Raw genomic sequence first — 23,108 nt, forward strand, 5'->3', positions numbered from 1 at the left:
TTGTTATACTAAAGGACTGAACTCCACTGCAGGTTAATCTCTGCAATATGGCAAAATGGGAGGTCTGGAGATGTTCTTTCAGATAAATGTTGATAAATTGCTTTGAAATGGGACCCTTTTTTCAGAATGGTTAAGTTTTGGTTTTGGTACCGAGTATCTGACTAACTGCATATGTGGAATAGGTGGGTTTTTTCAAGTAAATACCATGTGATGTAACTGGTAGTCTGCATTATAAAATCCTATGCTGAAAAACATCATATGAAAATATATTGCTTCTAAAAAAAATGAAAAAAATAAGGCTTACTGAATAATTATTGACTATAAGCCATATTCCATACAGTACTTTAAATGACAACATTTGTAAGCCTGCTGTGGTGGAAATGTAATTTGTATTATATCTCCAATATAATCTTTCACAGACATAGTGGAGTTGTATATGAATTGTGAGTCAACATGCCATCTAGCCAATAACTAGCCATCTAAACATAATATTTGCTTTAATGATTCCTTAATGATTTTAAAGCATTTTACCCTAAATAAACCTATTGCATTACAAAGTGCTAATTGATTTTATAATTAATATAACCTATTTATTACAGTTGTTCAAAACACTTGAAAACACTTTGAAATGCAAGCTTGTAATGCTTTCTAATAACTGCACGAAAACAGGTTTGTTACTGGTAACATTGCTACAACTGACAGTATTATTTAACAGCAAAATAAAGCTCAGTTATGAAACCATAGCCTTTAGTTGACAGCCATGCGCTTTATTCACAACGCAATGTAAAACCATAATTGCAGAAACGTAGGTCAGAGGGTCTCGCAGAATTCGGGTTCGCAGACGGAACCGGGCAGGATGTCAGGATCCACATCAGTCTCTCACGCGCGCCATCACCGGCGCGCCGAGCGCCGCGTGCAAAGCAGCAAGGTGGAGAAGTCCGTGAGCCAGACTCACCAGTCCAGCAGCCGCGTCTCCTCCGCGCGCTACTCCAGCGGGTAAGCGATTTCACTTTCACAATGCTGCTATAGAAACGGAGCCGCTTAGCCAAACGCCAGTGCTACGCGTTGCAATATTTCTTGCAAAATATAAAATGCGCAGTTGATGTCAAAAAAAGATCGCGCATCGTATTGTGGCTTTCTCGCTTCGCACGGATTAGAAACTGAAATGACTTCGTTAGCTCTAACCCGCTGAACGCTGATGCCAGCACCGCTTCACCTGTGCGCTTTCTGGCGCGTCTGTCGCGTGCGCTGTGTGCGAGTCTCTGTCGTGGTCTACTGAGTGTGAACCATAAAACATCTATATATTCAAGTCCTTTTTCGTACGGGTTATGCTTTTTATGTTTTATAGAAGTGAATGGGCATTGGCCAACGAAGCAAAACCGTCGTATGTAATTCAGAGAGTTCAACCCCCAGTCTGGAGGGCTGCAGTGTCTGCAGGTTTTTAAGGATTTCTTTCAGTCAGTGGCCTGTCATTCTAGGCCTTGGAAACGAGCTGAGTGGGACTCTTCAGTCAAGCGAAGCCTTAAGTGACGCTCTTAAGTGCTGAAACTAATGGAATCAGCTGCCAGCCCTGCGGGACTGGAGACCGGTCCCTGATACGGATGGTGTTAGTGAGTCTGTGTGCAGGTGGTAACATAGACAGCTCCAGTGGGAGAATAATATGCTTTCTGCAGGCCTATCGTCTGTTCATTAGTCCCTTTGGGCTGTAATGAGCTGGTGTGAAGAGCAGGGGGTGGGGGTGGGGGGGGGATCAGATGAGGTGTTTGGAATTCGGAGCTCGCTCGCCCCCTTTTTGAGCGGTTTGACCCCGGGGCCCCGGCAGCGCCTGTCCCGTATGCGAGCGGGCCGTCCTGGGACTCTCTCCCTCCTCTCCGGTTTCTTCGCCGAAGGATGGGGAATCTGGAACAGGAAGCAGCGGTCCGCACGCAGCAGATGGTCAGCTGTTCTGCGTTCATTCCCACAGCCGAACCTCGTCTCGGCTACCTTGTCCCGAGCGGCAGATGGCGCGCTGTTGTGGCAGAGGGGCGCAGTGCGAAATCGAGGTCCCTGTACAAATGCAGTCTCTGCGGGCCCCCTTAAAATTGTAGACCAAAGTAAAACTTTCCAGTCCAGCCCTTTCGAGTGACCCCCGCGTGCCCCCACACATGGATAGTCAATTTCTCTATTGCCGCCCCCCAACACCTGTGACGTCCCTATGCTGCCATGGCGATCTGCCGAAACGTTGCCGGCCCGGTAGCCATGCCGACGGCAGGCCATTGACAGGAGCTAGTGACAGTGGACCGTTGAAGGCAGCTGGAGGGCACCACGTGCCGATTGGAGAAAGGCTTGTGTCACATGGTGAACGCCGTGCTAAGCTACGCAGTGATGTGCTGAGCACTGGTGTTCAGGCTGCTTGTGTTTGAGTTCAGAGTGCTGTGCCAGGGACTGTGGTGCTGGCAGGTGCAGAATGAGGTTCCCATGGCAGCAGTCCAGAGTTATTACTGGATGGACGGACTATTTCTGTAGGGCAGGGAGGTTATACATAACTGTACTGTAAGACCGGTGGGGCATGGCTGCAGGTGATCTGATTGGCTGATTCCTTACAGGTAGAGAGGCCTTGTGCAGAAGTGTGTGTGTGTGTGTGTGTGTGTGTGTATTATTGAATGTGTTTTTGGTGTCTTCCCCTTTATATTAGCATGTGCTTGTTTTTTCCTGTGCGACCCTTCTGTGTATGTATGCATATTTTTGGTGTCTCCTTACTGTATGTTGGTATGTGTGTGAATATAAGCGTCTCCATCTTGCATGTTATAAAGTGTGTTTACAGGTCTTATTTTAGCTTGAGCTCCACCCTTGGCTTGTGTGTGTTTCTGCTGTGCACTTCTGTAGCCTTACTGTACAGTACACTAAAAGACTAATTGTCTTTGTACTCACCTGAAATTAGATACATTCATAGTGCAATTGGAGTCGTGAGACCTGAGAATGTTGCTCCATATTTTTTTTGTTCTACTTCAGCCCATGAATCACACGCCCCTGGTCTTTTTAAAAACCTTTTTATATTCTGTCCGCATGGCAGCATAGTTATTATTGGGCTGTGCTTAAGTTGGGATGGCAGAAAAGTGTAATTGAAATTCCAGTGTGTTGGTTCTGCCCACCCCCCTGCTCCTGGGTGGAAAGTCCCCCCAGTGTATGCCCCCCCCCCCCATGTATCGCACACCCCCATGCCCACCCCCCCAGTGTAACAGCCCTCCCCCATGTATCGCCCACCCCCCCAGTGTAACAGCCCTCCCCCAGTGTATGCCCCCCCCCCCCCCCCCCCCCAGTGTAACGGTCCATCTGCTCCCCATTCCAGACCCGGTGACCGTTTCCCTCTGAGCCTCAGGGATTGGTTTGGGAATTTGCCTGGATAATATCCGTGTGCCGAGTTACACTGTGTTACACAGGCCATAGTGAGCTCTGGGGTTTAGTGCATAATAGGTGCTAATACCGGAGATCAGGGGTAAACTGTGGGCTACCTGAGACCAACTGTCATTAGCGGTCAGACTCTGCTGGCCTGTCACCCCCCCACTGGTCGTACGAGCTCTGTGCTGTGATGTGCCTCCCTCCTTTCTTTCTGTAAACTTTTTAAACCCCGTGTAGAGTAGGTTTTTGGAATGTTTTTCGAAGTCAGTGTTCTAGAACTCCACTGCTTTCTGTTACCAGTAGTGATTGTGACATCAGCATTAGAATGTTTGGTTAAGAACATTCTAATTGCATATTTGTGACCTTAAGCCTGATTTTTACATGGCCGCATGATCATTTCCACATGTGTCACATGACGTTTTGCATTTATACTTCAGCAATGGCCTGTGGGGAGGGTCATTTTTGTCATACGACACTTGTCGATAGAGTTGGGTGAGGCTTAAATTAGGCTTTACTCAGTCTGTGGCTCTGGGTGTGACTGGCTTTAGGAGCTGGTCTGCACTCATGCTGTTCTATAGTGTCACTGGAGAGCCTTGTGTGTTTTCATTTTTACAGGCATTGTAGTTTATCATGATGTCTTCACTGTTGTTCCTTTGAGCTTCTCAGGAGATTCTGAAAGACAGATCACACAGCTTGGATGCCTGTGGGATGAGCTTGTGCAGCTCTTATGCAGTGCAGTGGAAAAAGCTGCTTCAGGTCTATTCTCAGTAAAGTTTCCAAGTCAGCTGGGAAAGGTGATATAGGGCGGTAACTGTGGTGTGTGTGTGTGTGTGTGTGTGTGTGTGTGTGTGTGTGTGTGTGTGTATACTCTTTCTCTCTTCCTGTAACTCTTGAAGCTGTGTGTGCGGTGCTTGTAGATGCTGCTTAGCTGAGCTTTTTAACACTGAATGAATGTGAAATTGTACGAACCAGCTTCTCTAGCCTTACTATAGTATTGCTGTTGATGCATTTGAGAGGCACCAATAAGAGGAACCTCATCATAGCATGATATTGTTTTCGTGCTTCTGGTTTCTCTTGGTATGTCACTGAATATTTGCACTGGAAATGCCCCCAGTAACCCATAATAAAAATATCTCCTCTGGCAAATACTCCAGTGTTAAAATACTGATGTCACACTGCAGGCACATAAAAAAACCTGTTGTTCATTGCAGAATAATTGTTTTTAGAAGTTAGAATATTACATTTATTGAAAGGAGATATAAGAGCCATATTATTGTCTTGTTTTCAGAATGCATGCAAAGTTTGAATTTGCTCTCCAAAGTTAACTGACAACGTGCAGCTTGTTGAACAGGTACTGTATCTGGTTTACTGGAAGTCTCTAAAATCTCTCCAGAGACTCCAGAGTTCCCTTATTTGACTTGGTGCTTTGAGTCTTTCTTTAGACAGGTGACCAAAAATGCGTGACTCCAGGGGTCAGAAAGTAAAAGTCCTCTCTCGTGTTTCTTCCACCCATGAATTCAGCCAGCTGATTTCACTCATTAGTGTTCTAGTGTCCTGGCTGAAGAATTTTGCTGATTAGCAAATCCAGGTGACTGGAACACAATGCTGGGGAGGACTTTGGCTTTCTGGGGTTCCCAGCGGTGCTGGCGGGGGGATTTAGGCGGGTGTTGTTTGCCGGTACCCTGCAGGATGAAGGCCTCTCTGCACTCCATGAAGGGGCAGGAGGTGACCCTGAGGGCCCTCCCCCAGAGGGTCAAGCCTTTCTGCCTGGCTGTGGATGAAGACACCGAGATCATTGGCTACGTGGTGCCAGCCTTCAGGACCCGGTCTGTACCTGACACACCTGCGCACCTGTGCACCTGCACACCTGTACAGTTACTGACCTCATTATGTTCACCTGCAACTGCACACATCTGTGCACTTACAGGTTGATGAAATCATAATGATGTAATGACGGCTGTGCTGTCCGCGCAGTCATACGCTCGTTCAGGAGCAGGCTGATGATGTCATAATGATGATGATGATGATGTAATAACGGCTGTGCTGTCCCTGCAGTCATGCGCTCGTTCAGGAGCAGGCTGATGATGTCATAATGATGATGATGATGTAATAACGGCTGTGCTGTCCCTGCAGTCATGCGCTCGTTCAGGAGCAGGCTGATGATGTCATAATGATGATGATGATGTAATAACGGCTGTGCTGTCCCTGCAGTCATGCGCTCGTTCAGCAGGAGGCTCACGAGGAGAGCCTGGGGCAGATCGCCATGAGGCAGATGTTCTCCCGACAGACGGAGAGCATGGAGGTGCAGCAGGTGCACAGGGTGGAGAAGAAGAGCAGGGAGGTGATGATAAGGGAGTCCGCCAACCTCATCACCCTGAAGAGAAAGGTAGGAGCAGCACAGACACACCAAACAGACACACACAGAACTGACCGCTCGCACACAGAACAGACCTCTCCCCCAAAGAACTGACACACAGAGCACTCCTGAAAGTCCCGTAAGACTCTTTCTTCACACAGTGGCATCATCCCTGCGTCAATGGCAAAGCTGCTGGAAAGTGCTCTAAGTCTAATAGGAACACATCCATTGTGACTTCCCCGTGTGAGGCTTCTCAGATACTGTAGATGCACTCTGACCCCCCACCCCCGACCCCTGACCTCCCCTCCCTGACCCCAGATCCTTGAGAAGGAGGAGTTTGAGAGGAAGATGAACAAAGACAGTCTGACTCACACCCCGGAATTTATAGTGAAGCCCAAGTCGTACACCGTGTGGGAGAACCAGACCGTGAAGCTGCACTGCACCGTAGCGGGCTGGCCCAAACCGCGCGTGACCTGGTGAGTGTGAGAGAGAAACCGCGCGTGACCTGGTGAGTGTGTCAGAGAGAAACCGCGCATGACCTGGTGAGTGTGTGAGAGAGAGAAACCGCGCATGACCTGGTGAGTGTGTGAGAGAGAGAAACCGCGCGTGACCTGGTGAGTGTGTGTGAGAGAGAAACCGCGCGTGACCTGGTGAGTGTGTCAGAGAGAGAAACCGCGCGTGACCTGGTGAGTGTGTCAGAGAGAGAAACCGCGCGTGACCTGGTGAGTGTGTGAGAGAGAAACCGCGCGTGACCTGGTGAGTGTGTCAGAGAGAGAAACCGTGCGTGACCTGGTGAGTGTGTCAGAGAGAGAAACCACGCGTGACCTGGTGAGTGTGTCAGAGAGAGAAACCGCGCGTGACCTGGTGAGTGTGTGAGAGAGAGAAACCGCGCGTGACCTGGTGAGTGTGTCAGAGAGAGAAACCGCGCGTGACCTGGTGAGTGTGTGAGAGAGAGAGAGAGAGAGAGAGAGAGAGAGAGAGTGAGAGAGAGAAACCGCGTGTGACCTGGTGAGTGTGTGAGAGAGAGAAACCGTGCGTGACCTGGTGAGTGTGTGAGAGAGAGAAACCGTGCGTGACCTGGTGAGTGTGTCAGAGAGAGAAACCGCGTGTGACCTGGTGAGTGTGTGTGAGAGAGAGAAACCACGTGTGACCTGGTGAGTGTGAGGGAGAGAGAAACCGTGCGTGACCTGGTGTGTGTGTCAGAGAGAGAAACCGTGCGTGACCTGGTGTGTGTGTCAGAGAGAGAAACCGTGCGTGACCTGGTGTGTGTGTCAGAGAGAGAAACCGTGCGTGACCTGGTGTGTGTGTCAGAGAGAGAAACCGCGCGTGACCTGGTGTGTGTGTCAGAGAGAGAAACCGCGCGTGACCTGGTGAGTGTGTCAGAGAGAAACCGCGCAGGACCTGATGAGTGTGTCAGAGAGAGAAACCGTGCGTGACCTGGTGTGTGTGTCAGAGAGAGAGAAACCGCGCGTGACCTGGTGAGTGTGAGAGAGAGAGAGAGAAACCGCACGTGACCTGGTGAGTGTGTCAGAGAGAGAAACTGCGTGACCTGGTGAGTGTGTGAGAGAGAGAAACCGCGTGTGACCTGGTGAGTGTGTGTGAGAGAGAGAAACCACGTGTGACCTGGTGAGTGTGAGGGAGAAACTGCGTGTGACCTGGTGAGTGTGAGGGAGAAACCACGTGTGACCTGGTGAGTGTGAGGGAGAAACCACGTGTGACCTGGTGAGTGTGTGAGAGAGAGAAACCACGTGTGACCTGGTGAGTGTGTGAGAGAGAGAGAAACCACGCGTGACCTGGTGAGTGTGTGAGAGAGAGAAACCACGCGTGAGCTGGTGAGTGTGTGAGAGAGAGAAACCACGTGTGACCTGGTGAGTGTGTCAGAGAGAAACCGTGCGTGACCTGGTGAGTGTGTGAGAGAGATGGACAGAATGCAGAGCGCAAAAAAAACAAGGGAAGTGTGATCTCTGTGGAAACACGCCCAGTTGTGGAATTGGATGTACAGCACATTTTGTCCGAATGTATATATCAGTTACACAGAGGTCTGATTTGTGGACTGTATTGGATGTGAGTGTAAAAAAGGCCTTAACCTCTCCTCCTTTCTCCTCCTTCTCTCCCCTGCACTCCCGTTCACACCCAGGTACAAGAACAATGTGTGCATCGACCCCAAAGCTCACCCTGAGAAGTACACCGTGGAGAGCACCTACAACATGCACTCTCTGGAGATCAAAAAGTAGGCCCAGCACCCCCACACCTGCAGCTATGACCTCACTTCCTGTTTGTTTGTTTTTTTGGTTTTCTCTAGGGTTTTTGTGATTTTCTCAGGTACAAACCTGCAACTCCAAGTTGCTGGAGTTGTAAGTTTGCTTTCAGGTTGCATGGAGGTATATAAACCATACAAAAAATAGGCAAGCTCGCAGTATTACATATTAAATACATACTGTACAGGCAAACACACACACAAAATACTGCTGTCAATTACTGTGATATCTCAGCCTAGGCAAACCACTGTTTTGTCTTTTTTTTGCATTGAATAAGCACGTATTGGTTGGATTTAAACTGTTTTTAGTTTAAGATTAAGAAACATGTTCTGTATTTGAGTATAATAGCTTACATACGATGTAGAGCTGTATGTGTGTGAAATACAGCCGGGGCCCTGAGCAGACTGTGTGTGTGTGTATGTGTGTGTGTGTGTGTGTGTTTGGTTTGTTTTTAAATGTGTGTGTGTGTGTTTCAGCTGTGCGTTTGAGGACACTGCTCAGTACAGCGCCTCCGCTCTCAACATCAGGGGCGGGATCACAGCCGTCTCCTCTGTCGTGGTGAAAAGTAAGTTTACACTAACCCTGCGATCCTCTCCTTCAGAACCGCACACACGCTTGTTCACACACACACACACACACACACACACATACGCGCACACATGCATACACCCAACACACATGCACACATACACGCACGTACTCTCGCACACACACACTCTTACATACACACACACACCACTCACAGTTCCTCAGCAGAGTCTTTGTTGCAGCAGTGGAGTTGTATATTTCAGTGTGTTTACAGCCTTGTTGTGAAAATAACTCTCATAATATCTCTTATTTTAAGGATACAAGGAAGATGTGATTCTTCATCCAGCGAAACCACGTAAGTTACACCCCAGTCTTCTGATTCAGATTTAATAGATGCTTTAATTTAAAGCCAAAGTAAGGAGGAATCTTGAAGGAACAAGTAATAACTGGAGGCTGCAGTACTGATCTCTCTCTCTCTATTTCTCGCTCTCTCTCGCTCGCTCTCTCCCCCCCTCCCTCTGTCTCTCTCGCTCTCTCCCCCCCTCCCTCTGTCTCTCTCTCTCTCCCCCCTCCCTCTGTCTCTCTCTCTCTCTTCCCCCCTCCCTCTCTCTGTTCTCCAGACGGGTTCTGCGCAGAGTTCGGGGTCACGTTTGAGGCCCACATCATGGATAAGTTTTCGGTGTCCTTCGGGAGGGAAGGCCAGACGCTGAGCCTGGGCTGCACCGTGGTGGTTTACCCCACCGTCAAACGCTACCAGCCGGACGTGCTGTGGTATCGCAACAGTAGGTGGAAGCGTTGCCCGGGTTACGCAGTGCATCGGGGAGGCAGAGTCTAGTATAGATGTACTACAGCAGGTGGAGTCTAGTACCTGGAAGGTGGGAGGAGTCTAGTACAGGTATAGAAGCTGGAGTCTAACACAGGTACTACAGGAATAGTCTAGCACAGGTATGTCAAGTGGAGTCTAGTACAGACATATCAGGTGGTGTCTAGTACACGTATAGAAGGTGGAGTCTGACAGATATGACAGGTATAGTTTAGCAGAAGTATGTCAGATGGAGTCTAGTACAGACATGTCAGGTAGAGACTAGTACAGGTATGACAGGCATAGTGTAGTTCAGGTGTGTTAGGTTGAGTCGTAGACTGAATGTAATACAAGCAAGATGGTGGAATCTGAGTATTTCTAAGACACCGCCCCCTCCCCTCTGCACCAATCAGATACCCTGCTGAAGCCCTCTAAGTGGGTGTCGATGCACTGGAGCGGGCAGAAGGCCAGCCTGACGCTGCCGCACCTCAACAAGGAGGACGAGGGCCTGTACACCCTGCGCGTCAACACCAAATCCGGATACAACTCCCACTCCGCCTACGTCTTCGTCCGAGGTGAGGCCCCGCCCCTCCGGTGCTGACCTCACATGCTCCGTTACCGTGGCTACAGCGTGGGCGAATCCACCGGGGCTCCGCCCCCACGGTGCAGACCTCACACGCTCAGTTACCATGGCTACAGAGAGGGTGAATCCACTGAGGCTCCACCCCTCTGGGAGGGGCATATTGCTGGATTTAAGGTCAACACAGCGCCTCTTCATTCATTGAATTGCCCCAAATTTGCTATGCTGACCTGTCATTTCAAATACATTACATAGGAACATAAGAATCGTGATGACAAGAACAGGCCATTCAGCCCAACAGTTTCTCAGAGGAAGAGCGCTGAACTGGGATCAGTTTTGACCTTTCGACTCCTAATGGATAGGGCTGGGATATAGACAGGGGAGGACTGATCTTAAATCAGCGCTCCTACTATGAGATGCTTCATGAACATGGTCTCTGGTCTGGGATCAGTTTTACCTTGGAGCTCAGAATGGACAGGGCTGGGACATGGACCGGGGAGCACAGATCCAGGAATCAGAACAAACAGGCCCAAGGCTTTGTGCTTTCAGGACGCTGGCCCTTTAAGTGACATGCCCCATATCCAGTTACACGCTGTGGGGCCTGACCTATATCTGCCCCCCGGGACCACATGGGGGGCGAGCCTTAAAGAACAGAGCTGTGAAAAGGCTGTGTTGAGGGGGGACACAGAGGTGTCCCCACAGGGGAACATACTCAGGGTTTTTTGTGGTTAATACAGGACGGGTGAGGGGAACGCAGGGTTTTGGTTTTGGGTGTGAAATAGTGTGTGAGCACAGTTTTAGGACCCAGGGCTTGATTGAAAGGGGAACACATGGGGCAGTAACTCAGCGTGTGAGAGCCTGTCACACTGTCACACCCGGAATTAGAACCCATAACTGTGTGCTTGTGTGCGTTTGTGTGTGTGTGTGCATGCGTGTATGTGCGTGCGTGTGTGTGTGGGGGGGGGGGGGGGGGGGGGGTGTGTGTGTGCGTGGGGGGGGGGGGGGTGTCGTGGACATTGCACATTACTTTAAATATGTTCTTGATAAAATGTCACAATGTCTGATAGCACGTTGTTTTATTTCTAAAATCTCTAATGAAGAATTAAAATGTGCATGTGGTTGTGTCTGTCTCTCTCTCCCCCCCCCCAGATGCTGATGTGGAGGTCGAGGGTGCCCCCGTGGCCCCTCTGGACGTGCACTGCCACGATGTGAATAAGGACTACGTGGTGGTGACATGGAAGCACCCGGCAGTAGAGGGCGCCAGCTCCATCCTGGGCTACTTTGTGGACAGGTCAGCCTGCGGTCACATGACACTCATTACCAGCTGAGGTCTTGGAAACCACATGTGTGGACTCCTTAGCCAATCAGTCACTGAAATTAATCACTGAGGGGCTGAAAAACATAAAAATCCAGCAGACACTGCTGTCACATGCATGGGGTGGAATATAAATAATGTGTGGATGTGTTCTGTGTGTGTGTATGTGTGTATGTGTATATGTACGTGTGCTAATTTGTGCGCGTGCGTGCGTGCGTGTGTGTGTGTATGTGTGTATATATATATGTGAATGTGTACGTGTGCTAATTTGTGTGTGTGCGTGCGTGTATGTGTACATGCATGCTAATCTGTGTGTGTGTATGTGTGTGTGTACATGCATGCTAATGTGCGTGTGTGCGTGTGCGTGTGTGTACGCGTGTGTATGTGTGTGTGTGTGCGTGTACATGTGTGCTAATGTGTTTGTGTGTGTGTGTGTGTGTGTGTGTTTGTGTGTGTACGCGTGTGTATGTGTGCGTGCGTGCGTGCGTGCGTGCGTGCATGTGTGTGTGTGTAAGTGTGTGTGTGTACATGCATGCTAATTTGTGTGTGTGCGCATGTGTATGTGGGCGTATATGTGTATGTGTACATGCATGCTAATGTGTGTGTGTGCGCGTGCGTGTGTGTGTGTGTGCTAATGTGTGTGTGTTTGCTCCTAGGTGTGAGATGGGCTCCTCCTACTGGGCCCAGTGTAACGACACGCCGGTGAAGTTTGCCCGTTTCCCGGTGACGGGTCTGGTGGAGGGGCGCACCTACTCCTTCCGCGTGCGCGCCATCAACCACTTCGGCATCAGCCACCCGTCCCGAACCTCCGAGCCCGTGCTCGCCATGGACCCGTCCGACCGCGCCCGCCGGGGTGAGCCTGCGACCGCGCCCCGTCCCGTCCCCACGTCCCCAAACCCCGTCCCCCTGTCCCCCCGTCCCCAAACCTCGTCCCCCCGTCCCGTCCCCACGCCCCGTTCATGGGCTGCTTTCTCCTTAGAGATACCAGTGAGCGCCATAATGTGTGGGACAAAAAAGTGCATAAAAATGCCCTTCAATAAAAGCTGAGAATCTCAACTTGTATGTGAATTGTTTGATTGCAAATTTAACTTTGGGGATTACAGAACCAAACCAAGAAAGAAAAAAGTATTTGTCCCAAACATTATGGACTTCGCTGTATGTAAAGCTTCAGTGAAATCGGTGACAGTAGAGATATCTCAGTAGAGTTAGCTCAGCTGAGAGCTGGAAGAGATGCTAATAAACATTAAACCTGTTCCCTGACAGAGCCTCTGCAAGTCGAACAACCAGAGTAATGTATCCATGTGTCCTTATACATGTGTGTATCTTATCTCTTCCTGTGTCGAAGGTCATCCCTTGGCCCCGTGGACCGCGCAGATCATTGTGACTGAGGAGGAGCCTGCAGGTGAGTGGGCTCAGGTGTTTGTTAGCTGTGAATAGGCAGGTAATGCATGCTAATAATCAGGGCGGTGTGGACAGTGTATAGGTACCTGAGAACATACCTCTGGGCTTCACAGACAGGAAGTGAGTCATATTTGCGATAAACAGAACAGCAAAGCTGAGTTGTAGCCATTATTCAGAACAGACGGCAATGGGAAATGTGTGATGTCACATCCTGTGCGACTGACGTGGTGCTTCCCTCTTCAGCTGGCGTCGTCCCGGGCAAACCCAGTGACCTGGCGGTTACCGAGGCGACCAAGAGCTACGTGGTGCTGAGCTGGAACCCGCCCGGCCAGCGAGGTCACGAGGGCCTCATGTACTATGTGGAGAAGGTGAGCGGCCCGGCCGCCAAGCACACTGCACAGGAAGTGCTTCATTTACCTGCTCCGACTGCGCAGGAAGTGCTTCATTTACCTGCTCCGACTGCGCAGGAAGTGCTTCATTTACCTGCTCTGACTGCGCAGCAGTGAGGTTTATCTGCTCTGAATGCGCAGAAGTGAGGTTTACCTGCTCTGACTGCGCAGAGTTACTGTTTACCTCCTCTGACTGCGCAGCAGTGAGGTTTATCTGCTCTGAATGCGCAGCAGTGAGGTTTACCTGCTCTGACTGCGCAGAGTTACTGTTTACCTGCTCTGACTGCGCAGAGTTACTGTTTACCTGCTCTGACTGCACAGACTTACTGTTTACCTGCTCTGACTGCGCAGAGTTACTGTTTACCTGCTCTGACTGCACAGAGTTACTGTTTACTTGCTCTGACTGTGCAGTAGTGAGGTGTGCCCGCTCTGAGGTGTGCCCGCTCTGAGGTGTGCCCACTTTGAGGTGTGCCCGCTCTGAGGTTTACCCGCTCTGAGGTTTACCCGCTCTGAGGTGTGCCCGCTCTGAGGTGTGCCCGCTCTGAGGTGTGCCTGCTCTGAGGCGTACCCACTCTGAGGTGTGCCCGCTCTGAGGTGTGCCCGCTCTGAGGTGTGCCCGCTCTGAGGTGTGCCCGCTCTGAGGTTTACCCGCTGTGAGGCGTACCCGCTCTGAGGTGTGCCCACTCTGAGGTGTGCCCGCTCTGAGGTTTACCCGCTCTGAGGTGTGCCCACTCTGAGGTGTGCCCGCTCTGAGGTGTGCCCGCTGTTCTGCAGCTGATCTCGGGCACGGAGACGTGGCAGAGGGTGAACACGGAGATGCCGGTTCGGTCGCCGCGGTTCGCGCTCTTCGACCTCGCCGAGGGGAACAGCTACAGCTTCCGCGTCCGCTGCGTCAACTCCGCCGGCGTGGGCGAGCCGTCCGACGCCACGGCCGAGATCACCGTCGGCGACAAGCTGGGTGAGCACGGCGCCACCTGCTGGCCAGGGAGGGCAGGGTGTCTGTCTGTCTGTCTGTGTGCTGGAGAAAATGTTCTTTATTTAGATGCACTTGGAGTATATTCTAAATGCCTTTTAAAACACAGGCTACATTTCTCACTATGTGTGTGTGTGTATGTGTGTGTGCATGTGTGTGCGCGCACGTGTGTGTGTGTGTATGTTTGTGTGCGTGTCTGTGTGTGCGTGTGTGTGCGCGCTCGTGTGTGTGTGTGTGTGCGTGTCTGTGTGTGCGTGTGTGTGCGTGTGTGTGCGCATGCGTGTGTGTGTGCGTGTGTGTGTGTATGTATATCTGCGTGTACGCAGACCTGCCCCAGGCCCCCTCTCACGTGGTCCCCATCCGTCTGACGGACTCGGCGATGGTGGTGACCTGGAGCTCCACGCAGGAGACGGAGGAGTTCCTGGGGTACTACATCGACTACAGCGTGGTGGGATCCAGCGTGTGGACCCCCTGCAACAACAACCCTGTCAAAGGCAACAGGTACATAAACACCTTTTAAGAACATTTTAGCGGCAGGTAAAAAAGCCCTCACGTTCAAACGGGTCTGTGGAAGAACCTTGTGCAAGTGAACAATGGATTGAAATTGTGAATGAGATACATAGAAAGGAAAGGCGGACTCTTCATTTCAGTTTCAGTAATTTCAATTTTGTTAGGGTTGAAGTGACAACCTACAGGACGGTAGATCTCCAGGAACAGGGTTGGGCAGCCCTGCTCTAGCTGTTGAATGAGGAGTGCTTTGTTTCCTTTCTGAATGGTATCACAGGTTTAATGGCAGTGCCCCACATGAGAACAGGACCTGCAGAGGTAGTCTCTGTTCCCCAGGCTCCTGGTAACTGGTGCGCGGGACGTGTTTGACAGGCCCTTTGGGGGCGTGCCGTGTCCCCTGTTCCCCCCGTGTTCAGGTTTGTGTGCCACGGGCTGAACGCCGGAGACACCTGCGTGTTCAGGGTGAAGGCCGTCAACGTGGCGGGATACAGCCTGAACTCCGAGGAGTCTGAGAAAGCGCTCATCAAGGCTGCCATCTGTGAGTGACAAGCCCCACCCACACCAAGGCTAAGCCCCACCCACGCCCTGACAAGCCACACCCTCACCCCTAGCAAGCCCCACCCACACCACTGACAAGCCACACCCACACCAAGGCTAAGCCCCACCCACACCCTGACAAGCCCCACCCACACCAAGGCTAAGCCCCACCCACAACCTAACAGGCCCCACCCACACCAAGGCTAAGCCCCACCCACACCCTGACAAGCCACACCACACCCTGGCAAGCCCTGCCCACACCACTGATTAGCCCTGCCCACACCACTGCTAAGCCACCCCCACACCCCTGGCAAGCCCCACCCACACCACTGATAAGCCACACCTACACACTGACATGCCCCACCCATACCACTGATAAGCCACACCTACACTCCTGGCAAGCCCCACCCACACCACTGATAAGCCACACCCACACCCCTGGCAAGCCCCACCCACACCCTGACAATCCCCACCCACACCATTGGCAAGCCACACCCACACCCCTGGCAAGCCACACCCACACCACTGACAAGCCCTACCTATGCCACTGCTAAGCCCCACCTACACCACTGATAAGCCACTCCCACACAACTTCCATTCCTTTCTCTAGTGAAAGGTATGAACCCAGTGTAGTGATGGTTCTCCAAGCAGACGTCTCTCAAGCGCACATGCACACACACACCCTCCCGCACGCACACACACTCACACACTCCACTGACTGGTTTAGCTGTGAGTGTTCCTCTCAGTGCACAGCAGAATGATCATTTGAGCCGCCCCCCCCCCCCCCCCACAGTGATCGCAGACCCCCCCCACGGTATCAGGGTGCAGGAGAGTGTTCGCGATTACAAAGTTCTGACCTGGGAGGAGTCCACGCTCGATGGCGGAGCCGAGGTCACCGGCTACTTCCTGGACTACCGTACGGTCACCGGCGGGGTCAAGGGTCAATGGCACGAGCTCAACACCAAGGCCATCAAGGAGCGCTCCTACAAAGTGAGTCCCCTCCACCCCAGCGCTCTCTCTCTCATTCTCTCAGCTCTGTTCAGTTTTATTTGCATTTTCACAGGCTTACTGCCACAAAGATGCTTTGCAGGAACAGAGGAAAATTATTAAAACTGGCCCCAACCACTAATACTCCAAGCTGTCCTGTGGGAAGAGAAAGCTTTCTCACAATGTAGTCAGATGTGCCTAAGAATTGTTCCTTTGTCTAATTTTGATAATATTTCAGTCCTAGAAAGGTGCTCAAATCTGTCTGTCGTTTAGCAGACGCTCTTATCCAGAGCGAATGACACAACTTTTTACACAGCATTTACACTGCATCTGTTTATGCAGCTGGGTATATACTGAAGCATTATGCAGCTGGGTATATACTGAAGCATTATGCAGCTGGGTATATACTGAAGCATTATGCAGCTGGGTATATACTGAAGCAATGCAGGTTAAGTACCTTGGTCAAGGGTACAACGGCAGAGTCTTACTGGGGAATCGAACCTGTGACCTTTAGATTACAAGACCAATGCCTTACCCTTCATACCACACTGTGGCCCCTGTCTGTCTGTGTCTCAGGCAGAGAACCTGAAGGAGAACGTGTTCTACGAGTTCAGCGTGCGCGCCATCAACCAGGCGGGAGTCAGCGAGTCCTCCCTGGCCTGCCCTCCCACCGAATGCAAGGAGTTTACCATCACCGTTCCAGGTACCGCCGCCATTACGGCTCTGACTCCTGCCCAGTTTCCATGGGTAATGCCTGCTTGCATGTGAAACTGAGCCTGTCGGCGGCAGCGCCGCCATTGTGGAACAGTGGGCTGCATTGGAAATGAGAGAAATGTTGAGAACTGTGTTATGCACAGGCATGGGGCTGTAATGAACATCTGAATGTGAAGTCCTGTTCCTGTCCCTGCTGCAAGGGTTTCTGTGTTCAGTCAGTGTGACTCTGATTCTTGAATACCTCACTCACATCTCCTAGTTATACAAGCGGTTACACATTAGCGCCCATAAAGCCATCACAGAACCCTAGGAAGGTTTTTGGGGGAGTGTAATACTCAAGGTGACGCCATGAAATACACAGCAAAGCATTTAAATACTGCAGTCTTTGCTAAGGATTAGTCAAATCAGGTGTGTTACTGCTTGGTTGGAACAAAAGCCTGCACCCACACCAGCCCTTTCTGGATAAGATTGAGGAGCCGTGCTTTAAGATCTTGAATGCTCCAATGGCATTGTGGGTAATGGTTGCTCTGACTGAGGTGTGAGGGCTGACCCCCCCTCCATTCTTTTTGGACGCAGGAACCCCCCACAGCTTGCATGTGCAGGAGGTGCGTAGCGACTCCCTGGTGTTGCTATGGGAACCGCCGGTGTACCAGGGCCGCACCGCGGTCACCGGGTTCTACGTGGACATCAGGGAGGCGGAGTCTTCCGAGGAGGCGTGGCAAGGAGTCAACGAGAAGGCCACCACCAAGAAGTACCTGAAGGTGTGTGTGTGTGTGTGACTGTGTGTGTCACGGGCTGACTGTGTGTGTGTGTGTGAGAGAGTGTGAGTGTGTGCACGTGTGTGACTGCGTGTGTGTGTACGTGTGTGTGTATGTATGTGTGTGTAACTGTGTCTGTGTGTGTGTGTATATGCATGTGTGTGTGTGTGTGTGCACTGAGTCTCTCTCTCTCTCTCTCTCTCTCTCTCTCTCTCCCTCCCCCCCCCCCCCCCCCCCCCCAGGTCGAGGGTCTGAAGGAGGGCGTGTCCTATGTGATGCGGGTCTGTGCTCAGAACCTGGCTGGAGTGGGAGAGCCTGCAGAACTCTCAGACTCAGTGCTGGCCCTGACCCGCCCAGGTAACCCCCCCCCCCCCCCCAACACACACACACAACCCTGCCCACACACACACACTCAGACGCGCACACACAGTCACACACACCCCCTGCACCAACCCTGATGTCCTCAAGTGGGTTTCCAGTGATTTAGTCCCTTGGAGTGTTAAAGATCTTTGTGCTGAAAATGTGCAAAAATGAGCCAAACTGGAAAGCAGTCTAGTGCAAAATGTTTTTTCATTGATGGGCTCAAATACACCAAAACTCATTTTGTACTTCTCAAAAAGTGTATTGATACATTTTGAACAAGTGCAATCAAAAGGGTGGAAATATAGGTCGTGTTGTAGGTGGAGCCATATAAAAATTAGATGAGCAATATTAAATTTTTGCGAGTGGCATATTTGAAATGTCCGGCTCTAATGAGGCGTGTGTGGCTCGCTCTCCAGGGACCCACGAGATCTACGTGGACGTGGACGATGACGGCGTGATCTCCATGATCTTCGAGTGTTCCGAAATGTCAGCCGAATCGCAGTTCGTCTGGTCCAAGAACTACGTGGAGTCCGTCGACGCCTCCCGCCTCAAGATTGAGACCTCAGGGGGCAGGTAAGTCAGGTGTTTTTCTCCAGGTGTTTTGTGAACACAGGCACTTAATCCCCAAAGCTGTGCTTATGGGAATGTTAATAACTTATAATAGCTTAATGTCAATAACTTGCAAAGTAAAATATGACGAGAACTATTTTTCTCATGTCAGGTCACGGGCCATCTTCACCGACCCCTCCCTGGAGGATCTGGCCATTTACTCCTGTGTGGTCACAAACACTGATGGGGTCTCCTCCAGCTACACACTCACAGAGGAGGGTGAGGCTCTGTGTGTGTGTGTGTGTGTGTGCGTGAGTGTGTGCGAGTGTGTGATTATGTGAGTGAGTGTGTGTGTGTGTGTGTGTGTGTGTGTGAGTGTGTGAGTGAGCGTGCGAGCGTGCGAGTGTGTGTGAGTGGGTGAGTGAGTGTGCGATTGTGTGAGTGTGTGTGTGAGTGGCTGTCTGTCAGTCAGTCTGTCACTCACTGAACTCCTCCTCCCTCATAGGACTGAAACGCCTGCTGGACATCAGCCATGACCACAAGTTCCCCAGTGAGTATCCCTTTCTCTCTCTCTCTCCTCTCATCTCTCTCTCCCCCTCTCTCTCTATCTCACTTCTCTCTTTCTCTCCTTCCTTTTTCCTTGCTCTCCCTCTCTCCCCCCTCTCTCTCACTCCCTCTCTCTTTCCCTGTCTCCCTCTCGCCCCCTCTCTCTTAAATTCTATTTCAAAATGCTTCATTAGAATGCCAATTTCGCTGTATATCTTTCTCTATCTATCTCTTTCTCTGACTGTGGTCAGTTGCAGTAAGTGTTCCGTCAAGACTAGTAGCTCATTTCAACTTAATACCTATGATGAGCTGAAAACCTTCGGTTGACAACATCAGAATTTTCCATTTGAAAATTGCCATTAGTGGTTTGCCCTGGGCTGAACGTGCCGGTTAGCGGTTAGCGCTGAGCTGAACGTGCCGGTTAGCGGTTAGCGCTGGGCTGAACGTGCTGGTTAGTGGTTAGCACTGAGCTGAACGTGCCGGTTAGCGGTTAGCACTGGGCTGAACGTGCCGGTTAGCGGTTAGCACTGGGCTGAACGTGCCGGTTAGCGGTTAGCACTGGGCTGAACGTGCCGGTTAGCGGTTAGCACTGGGCTGAATGTGCCGGTTAGCGGTTAGCGCTGGGCTGAACGTGCCGGTTAGCGGTTAGCGCTGGGCTGAACGTGTGGTCCTCCGCGTGCTCTCCAGCCATCCCCTTCACCTCTGAGCTGGCCGTGGAGCTGCAGGAGAAGGGCCGCGTGCGCTTCTGGATGCAGATGGAGAAGTTCACCCCCAACTGTGAGGTGGAGTACGTGTTCAACAACAACATCATCGCCCAGGGAGAGGTACGCAGCTGAGACAGACTCGCGCACGGCTACACACACGTGTCCACACACACACACACACACATACACACACCCCTGCACACACAATCACACGCCTACACACACACACACACACACTTATAGGCAAACATGGGCTTTCCACACTATAGCTTGTTCTGTATGTGTGTGTGTGTGTCTTTCAGAAATACACCATGAACTTCGATAAGAAGACAGGCATCATCGAGATGTTCATGGACTCGCTGGAGGTCCAGGATGAGGGAACCTTCACCTTCCAAATGGTGGATGGGAAGGCCACCGGCTGCTCCAGCGTGGTGCTGATTGGAGATGGTATGTTAAGCCCTGCCCTTCCCATGAGTCTCCACCAATCACAGTTCAGTCTCTCAGTTGATAGTCCTGCATACCAGAAAGCAGGCTTCATGAGTGTTACTCTGATTGGAGAAGCCATGAGCCTTCAGTCTGTGGGTTATTTAAACCAATCAAAACACTTTGCAGTCTAAAGCACTACACTGACGGCACATGAAAGCACCACCCATTTTGAGACTCGATAAGCTGTGCATTTTCTCTCCAGTTATTCCCTCTCCTGCTCCTCAGTGGAGCAGTAACTGTGTATATCCACTGGGGGGCAGTATTAGCCATACTCTGGCTTCCATTAAGACTTATTTCTCTGGTTATCCTATGGGAAGCAACACAGATCACATGAATCAAGCTTACATTTAAAACGTTTGCCTGTTCGACTGATGTACGCATACAGTATATACTCTTTAAAATGTAGCCCTGTGTGACATTATTACACGCTTTTATTGTGGATATATTATTATGAGCAGACTTCCATGTGACAAATCAACTTCCTTTAACTCTGTGACATGCCCTTACAGTTTCCTGTGGCAGAAATTAGGTTTTAAGGTGTGATCTGCGTACTGCAGCGCTCCTGTGAAGCACGCTCACTGCTGAAAAGATATTTTATGAGCGGCTACTTTTGATTGTCAGTGTGGATATTGTGTTTCCTGTAGAATTCAGAGAGATGCAGAAGAAGTCTGAGTTTGAGAGGAAGGAGTGGGTCAGGAAGCAAGGTGAGAGAAACCCTGTGTGCGGAAGTGATTCTGTCTGTGGTCATTTCTGTGGTTTTAACTATCTCTGTGGTGATTTTTTTGCCGGTGCTATTGGCTGTGTGTTGTCATTACATTTGCATGTGGTCATCACTATGGTCTTCTCTGTGTCTGTGGTTGTAACTATGTCTGTGGTGAAAACTGTCTGTAGCTCTGACTGTAGAAAGGACTCGGTCTGTGTCTGTGGTTGTAACTATGTCTGTTGTGAAAGCTGTCTTTGACACTGACTGCCTGTAGAAAGGAGTCTGTGTCTGTGGTGAGAGCTGTCGAGCTGTCTGAAGCACTGACTGTCTGTAGTACGGACACGGTCTGTGTCTGCGCTGATATTGTCTGTGTTTATTCCACCCACAGGTCCTCACTTTGTGGAGTACCTGAGTTTCGAGGTCACAGCAGAATGTAACGTTCTCTTGAAAGCCAAGGTATGACCCCTGTACGACCTCTTTCCTCACCTGAGCCGAGCGGGTCACAAGGCCCCCCCCCCCCGGACTCATAGCTCACCTCCCTCTAACCCCCCTGCAGGTGGGCAACCTGTCCAGAGAGACCGACATCACCTGGTACAAGGACGGCCTGGAGGTGGAGGAGCAAGATAACCTGTCTTTCACAGACGGCATCCTGGCCCTCAACATCGCCAAGGTCAGTTTTATTAAGGGGCGGAGGGTTCACCCCTGAACACAGAGGCGCCAGGGGTAGAACCTCACCCCTGGAAATTCAGGAAGTACAGTCACAGAAACAGGAAGTGTGAAATGTGGCCTCAAATTCAGACTTGCAGAACGGGATCTCACCTTAATGCCAATCATTCCATCCATACGTCCACCTTCACCAATTCACCTGAGTAGCTTTTAAATTAAAACATGTATTGAATGTCTAGGAAGTTTACTTAGTGACTTTGTACAAAGGTTTTGCACTGTGCTATAATTTACTAAATATTCACCTGAAAACTTGAGTCTGTAATAAATGTATGATGGTTTTTGTGTGCTTTTTGAATATGATGTCACTGGGGCTGCTGGTGTTCCTGTGCGTGAGTGTGGGTTAGTCCAGCTCTGGCACTGGGAGTATTTTCTGTGTGTGTGTGTAAGTGAGTGTGAGTGTGTGTGTAAGTGAGTGTGTGTGTGAGTGTGAGTGCGCGTGCGTGTGTGTGTGTGTGTGAGTGCGTGTGTGTGAGTGTGCGTGTGCGCGTGTGTGTGCATGTGTGCATGTGTGTAAGTGAGTGTGTGTGTGTGTGAGTGCGTGTGCATGTGTGTGTGTGTGTGTGTGTGTGTGTGTGTACATGGTACAGAGTGTGGGTTAGTCCAGCTCTGGCACTAGGAGTATTTTCTGTGTGTGTGTGTGTGTGTGTGTAAGTGTGTGCGTGCGCGTGCGCGTGCGTGTGTGTGTGTGTAAGTGAGTGTGTGTGAGTGTGTGTGAGTGTGAGTGTGAGTGCGTGTGTGTGTGTGTAAGTGAGTGTGTGTGAGGGAGTGTGAGTGCGTGTGCATGCATGTGTGTGTGTGTGTGTGTGTGTGTGTGTACACGGTGCAGAGTGTGGGTTAGTCCAGCTCTGACTGGCCAGCAGCTCCTCAGGGTGGGGTGTAACGGGCCATAGCGTCTCTGAAGGAGGGAGGGAAGCAGCATGCGATGATGCAATCTTCCTCACCACGTCACACGCTCAATGCGGTTCCTCTGCTTTGGCTGTGCAGCTCTGCGCAGCTCTACGCTCTGCTGATGCAGCTCTGCAAAAATGACGCTGAAAAATAAACCTGACTGAGGCATTCTCATGGTGACTATTATATGAGGAACATGTGATGTCACTGCAGTGGGTGGCAGTTGGAGGCGGGGCTGGGGGCTGAGGGCGGGGCCTCTGCTCATCCCAGTAAATGTGAACCTGATGGTGTTGGTCTTGTAGCATTTTTAAAAAAATCAGTGGACCAGTAGAAACATTCCGACATCTGCCACCTGGAGCAGACTGGTATCAGTGGTGTAGCGTTGCTGGGCCGGCATTGGCTCGTGGTAAATTCACCAGCCACTTACGGCAGTGCCAGCAGTGGTAACGGTGAACATCAGCGACCATGTCCGCCAGTATCCAAACACCAGGCCAGACCAGGTTCCCGTTTACACACAGTAACGTGTTCAGTGTTAAATCAGCTCTAGGAGAGTGCGTGTGGTCCGTATTGCGCTCATACGCGCTCTGTGTTAGCGCTGAGTTAGCACCGACGGTCTTTACTGTGCAGCGCTCTCACACCTTCGCTGCGTAACGAGCCTGT

At 50.9% G+C, this 23,108-nt stretch overlaps 1 protein-coding gene across 5 annotated transcripts in view; it reads left to right on the forward strand.

Annotated features, from left to right (window-relative positions):
* The window catches only part of myom1a (myomesin 1a (skelemin)), a 34,237-nt gene that overhangs the window by 5,341 nt on the left and 5,788 nt on the right, over window positions 1-23,108 (forward strand). For 3 of the 5 annotated variants that reach the window (XM_035430431.1, XM_035430430.1, XM_035430432.1), the window contains 27 exons: window positions 5,067-5,204; window positions 5,590-5,764; window positions 6,053-6,210; window positions 7,872-7,964; window positions 8,469-8,557; window positions 8,837-8,875; window positions 9,141-9,302; window positions 9,736-9,897; window positions 11,052-11,193; window positions 11,874-12,070; window positions 12,563-12,619; window positions 12,862-12,986; window positions 13,782-13,965; window positions 14,307-14,481; window positions 14,904-15,025; window positions 15,818-16,014; window positions 16,588-16,714; window positions 17,302-17,486; window positions 17,726-17,840; window positions 18,263-18,419; window positions 18,568-18,674; window positions 18,901-18,945; window positions 19,629-19,765; window positions 19,948-20,092; window positions 20,776-20,835; window positions 21,223-21,290; window positions 21,391-21,504. In XM_035430431.1, the coding sequence (XP_035286322.1) occupies window positions 5,068-5,204; window positions 5,590-5,764; window positions 6,053-6,210; window positions 7,872-7,964; window positions 8,469-8,557; window positions 8,837-8,875; window positions 9,141-9,302; window positions 9,736-9,897; window positions 11,052-11,193; window positions 11,874-12,070; window positions 12,563-12,619; window positions 12,862-12,986; window positions 13,782-13,965; window positions 14,307-14,481; window positions 14,904-15,025; window positions 15,818-16,014; window positions 16,588-16,714; window positions 17,302-17,486; window positions 17,726-17,840; window positions 18,263-18,419; window positions 18,568-18,674; window positions 18,901-18,945; window positions 19,629-19,765; window positions 19,948-20,092; window positions 20,776-20,835; window positions 21,223-21,290; window positions 21,391-21,504 (3,474 nt within the window). In that variant the 5' untranslated portion in view covers window position 5,067. Of the gene's footprint in view, window positions 1-801; window positions 997-5,066; window positions 5,205-5,589; window positions 5,765-6,052; window positions 6,211-7,871; window positions 7,965-8,468; window positions 8,558-8,836; window positions 8,876-9,140; window positions 9,303-9,735; window positions 9,898-11,051; window positions 11,194-11,873; window positions 12,071-12,562; window positions 12,620-12,861; window positions 12,987-13,781; window positions 13,966-14,306; window positions 14,482-14,903; window positions 15,026-15,817; window positions 16,015-16,587; window positions 16,715-17,301; window positions 17,487-17,725; window positions 17,841-18,262; window positions 18,420-18,567; window positions 18,675-18,900; window positions 18,946-19,628; window positions 19,766-19,947; window positions 20,093-20,775; window positions 20,836-21,222; window positions 21,291-21,390; window positions 21,505-23,108 lie in introns of all 5 variants that reach the window. The other 2 variants (XM_035430428.1, XM_035430429.1) reach the window with 1 other exon arrangement.

The sequence above is a fragment of the Anguilla anguilla genome, chromosome 8, assembly GCF_013347855.1.
Source record: "Anguilla anguilla isolate fAngAng1 chromosome 8, fAngAng1.pri, whole genome shotgun sequence".
Classification (NCBI taxonomy): Eukaryota; Metazoa; Chordata; class Actinopteri; order Anguilliformes; family Anguillidae; genus Anguilla; species Anguilla anguilla.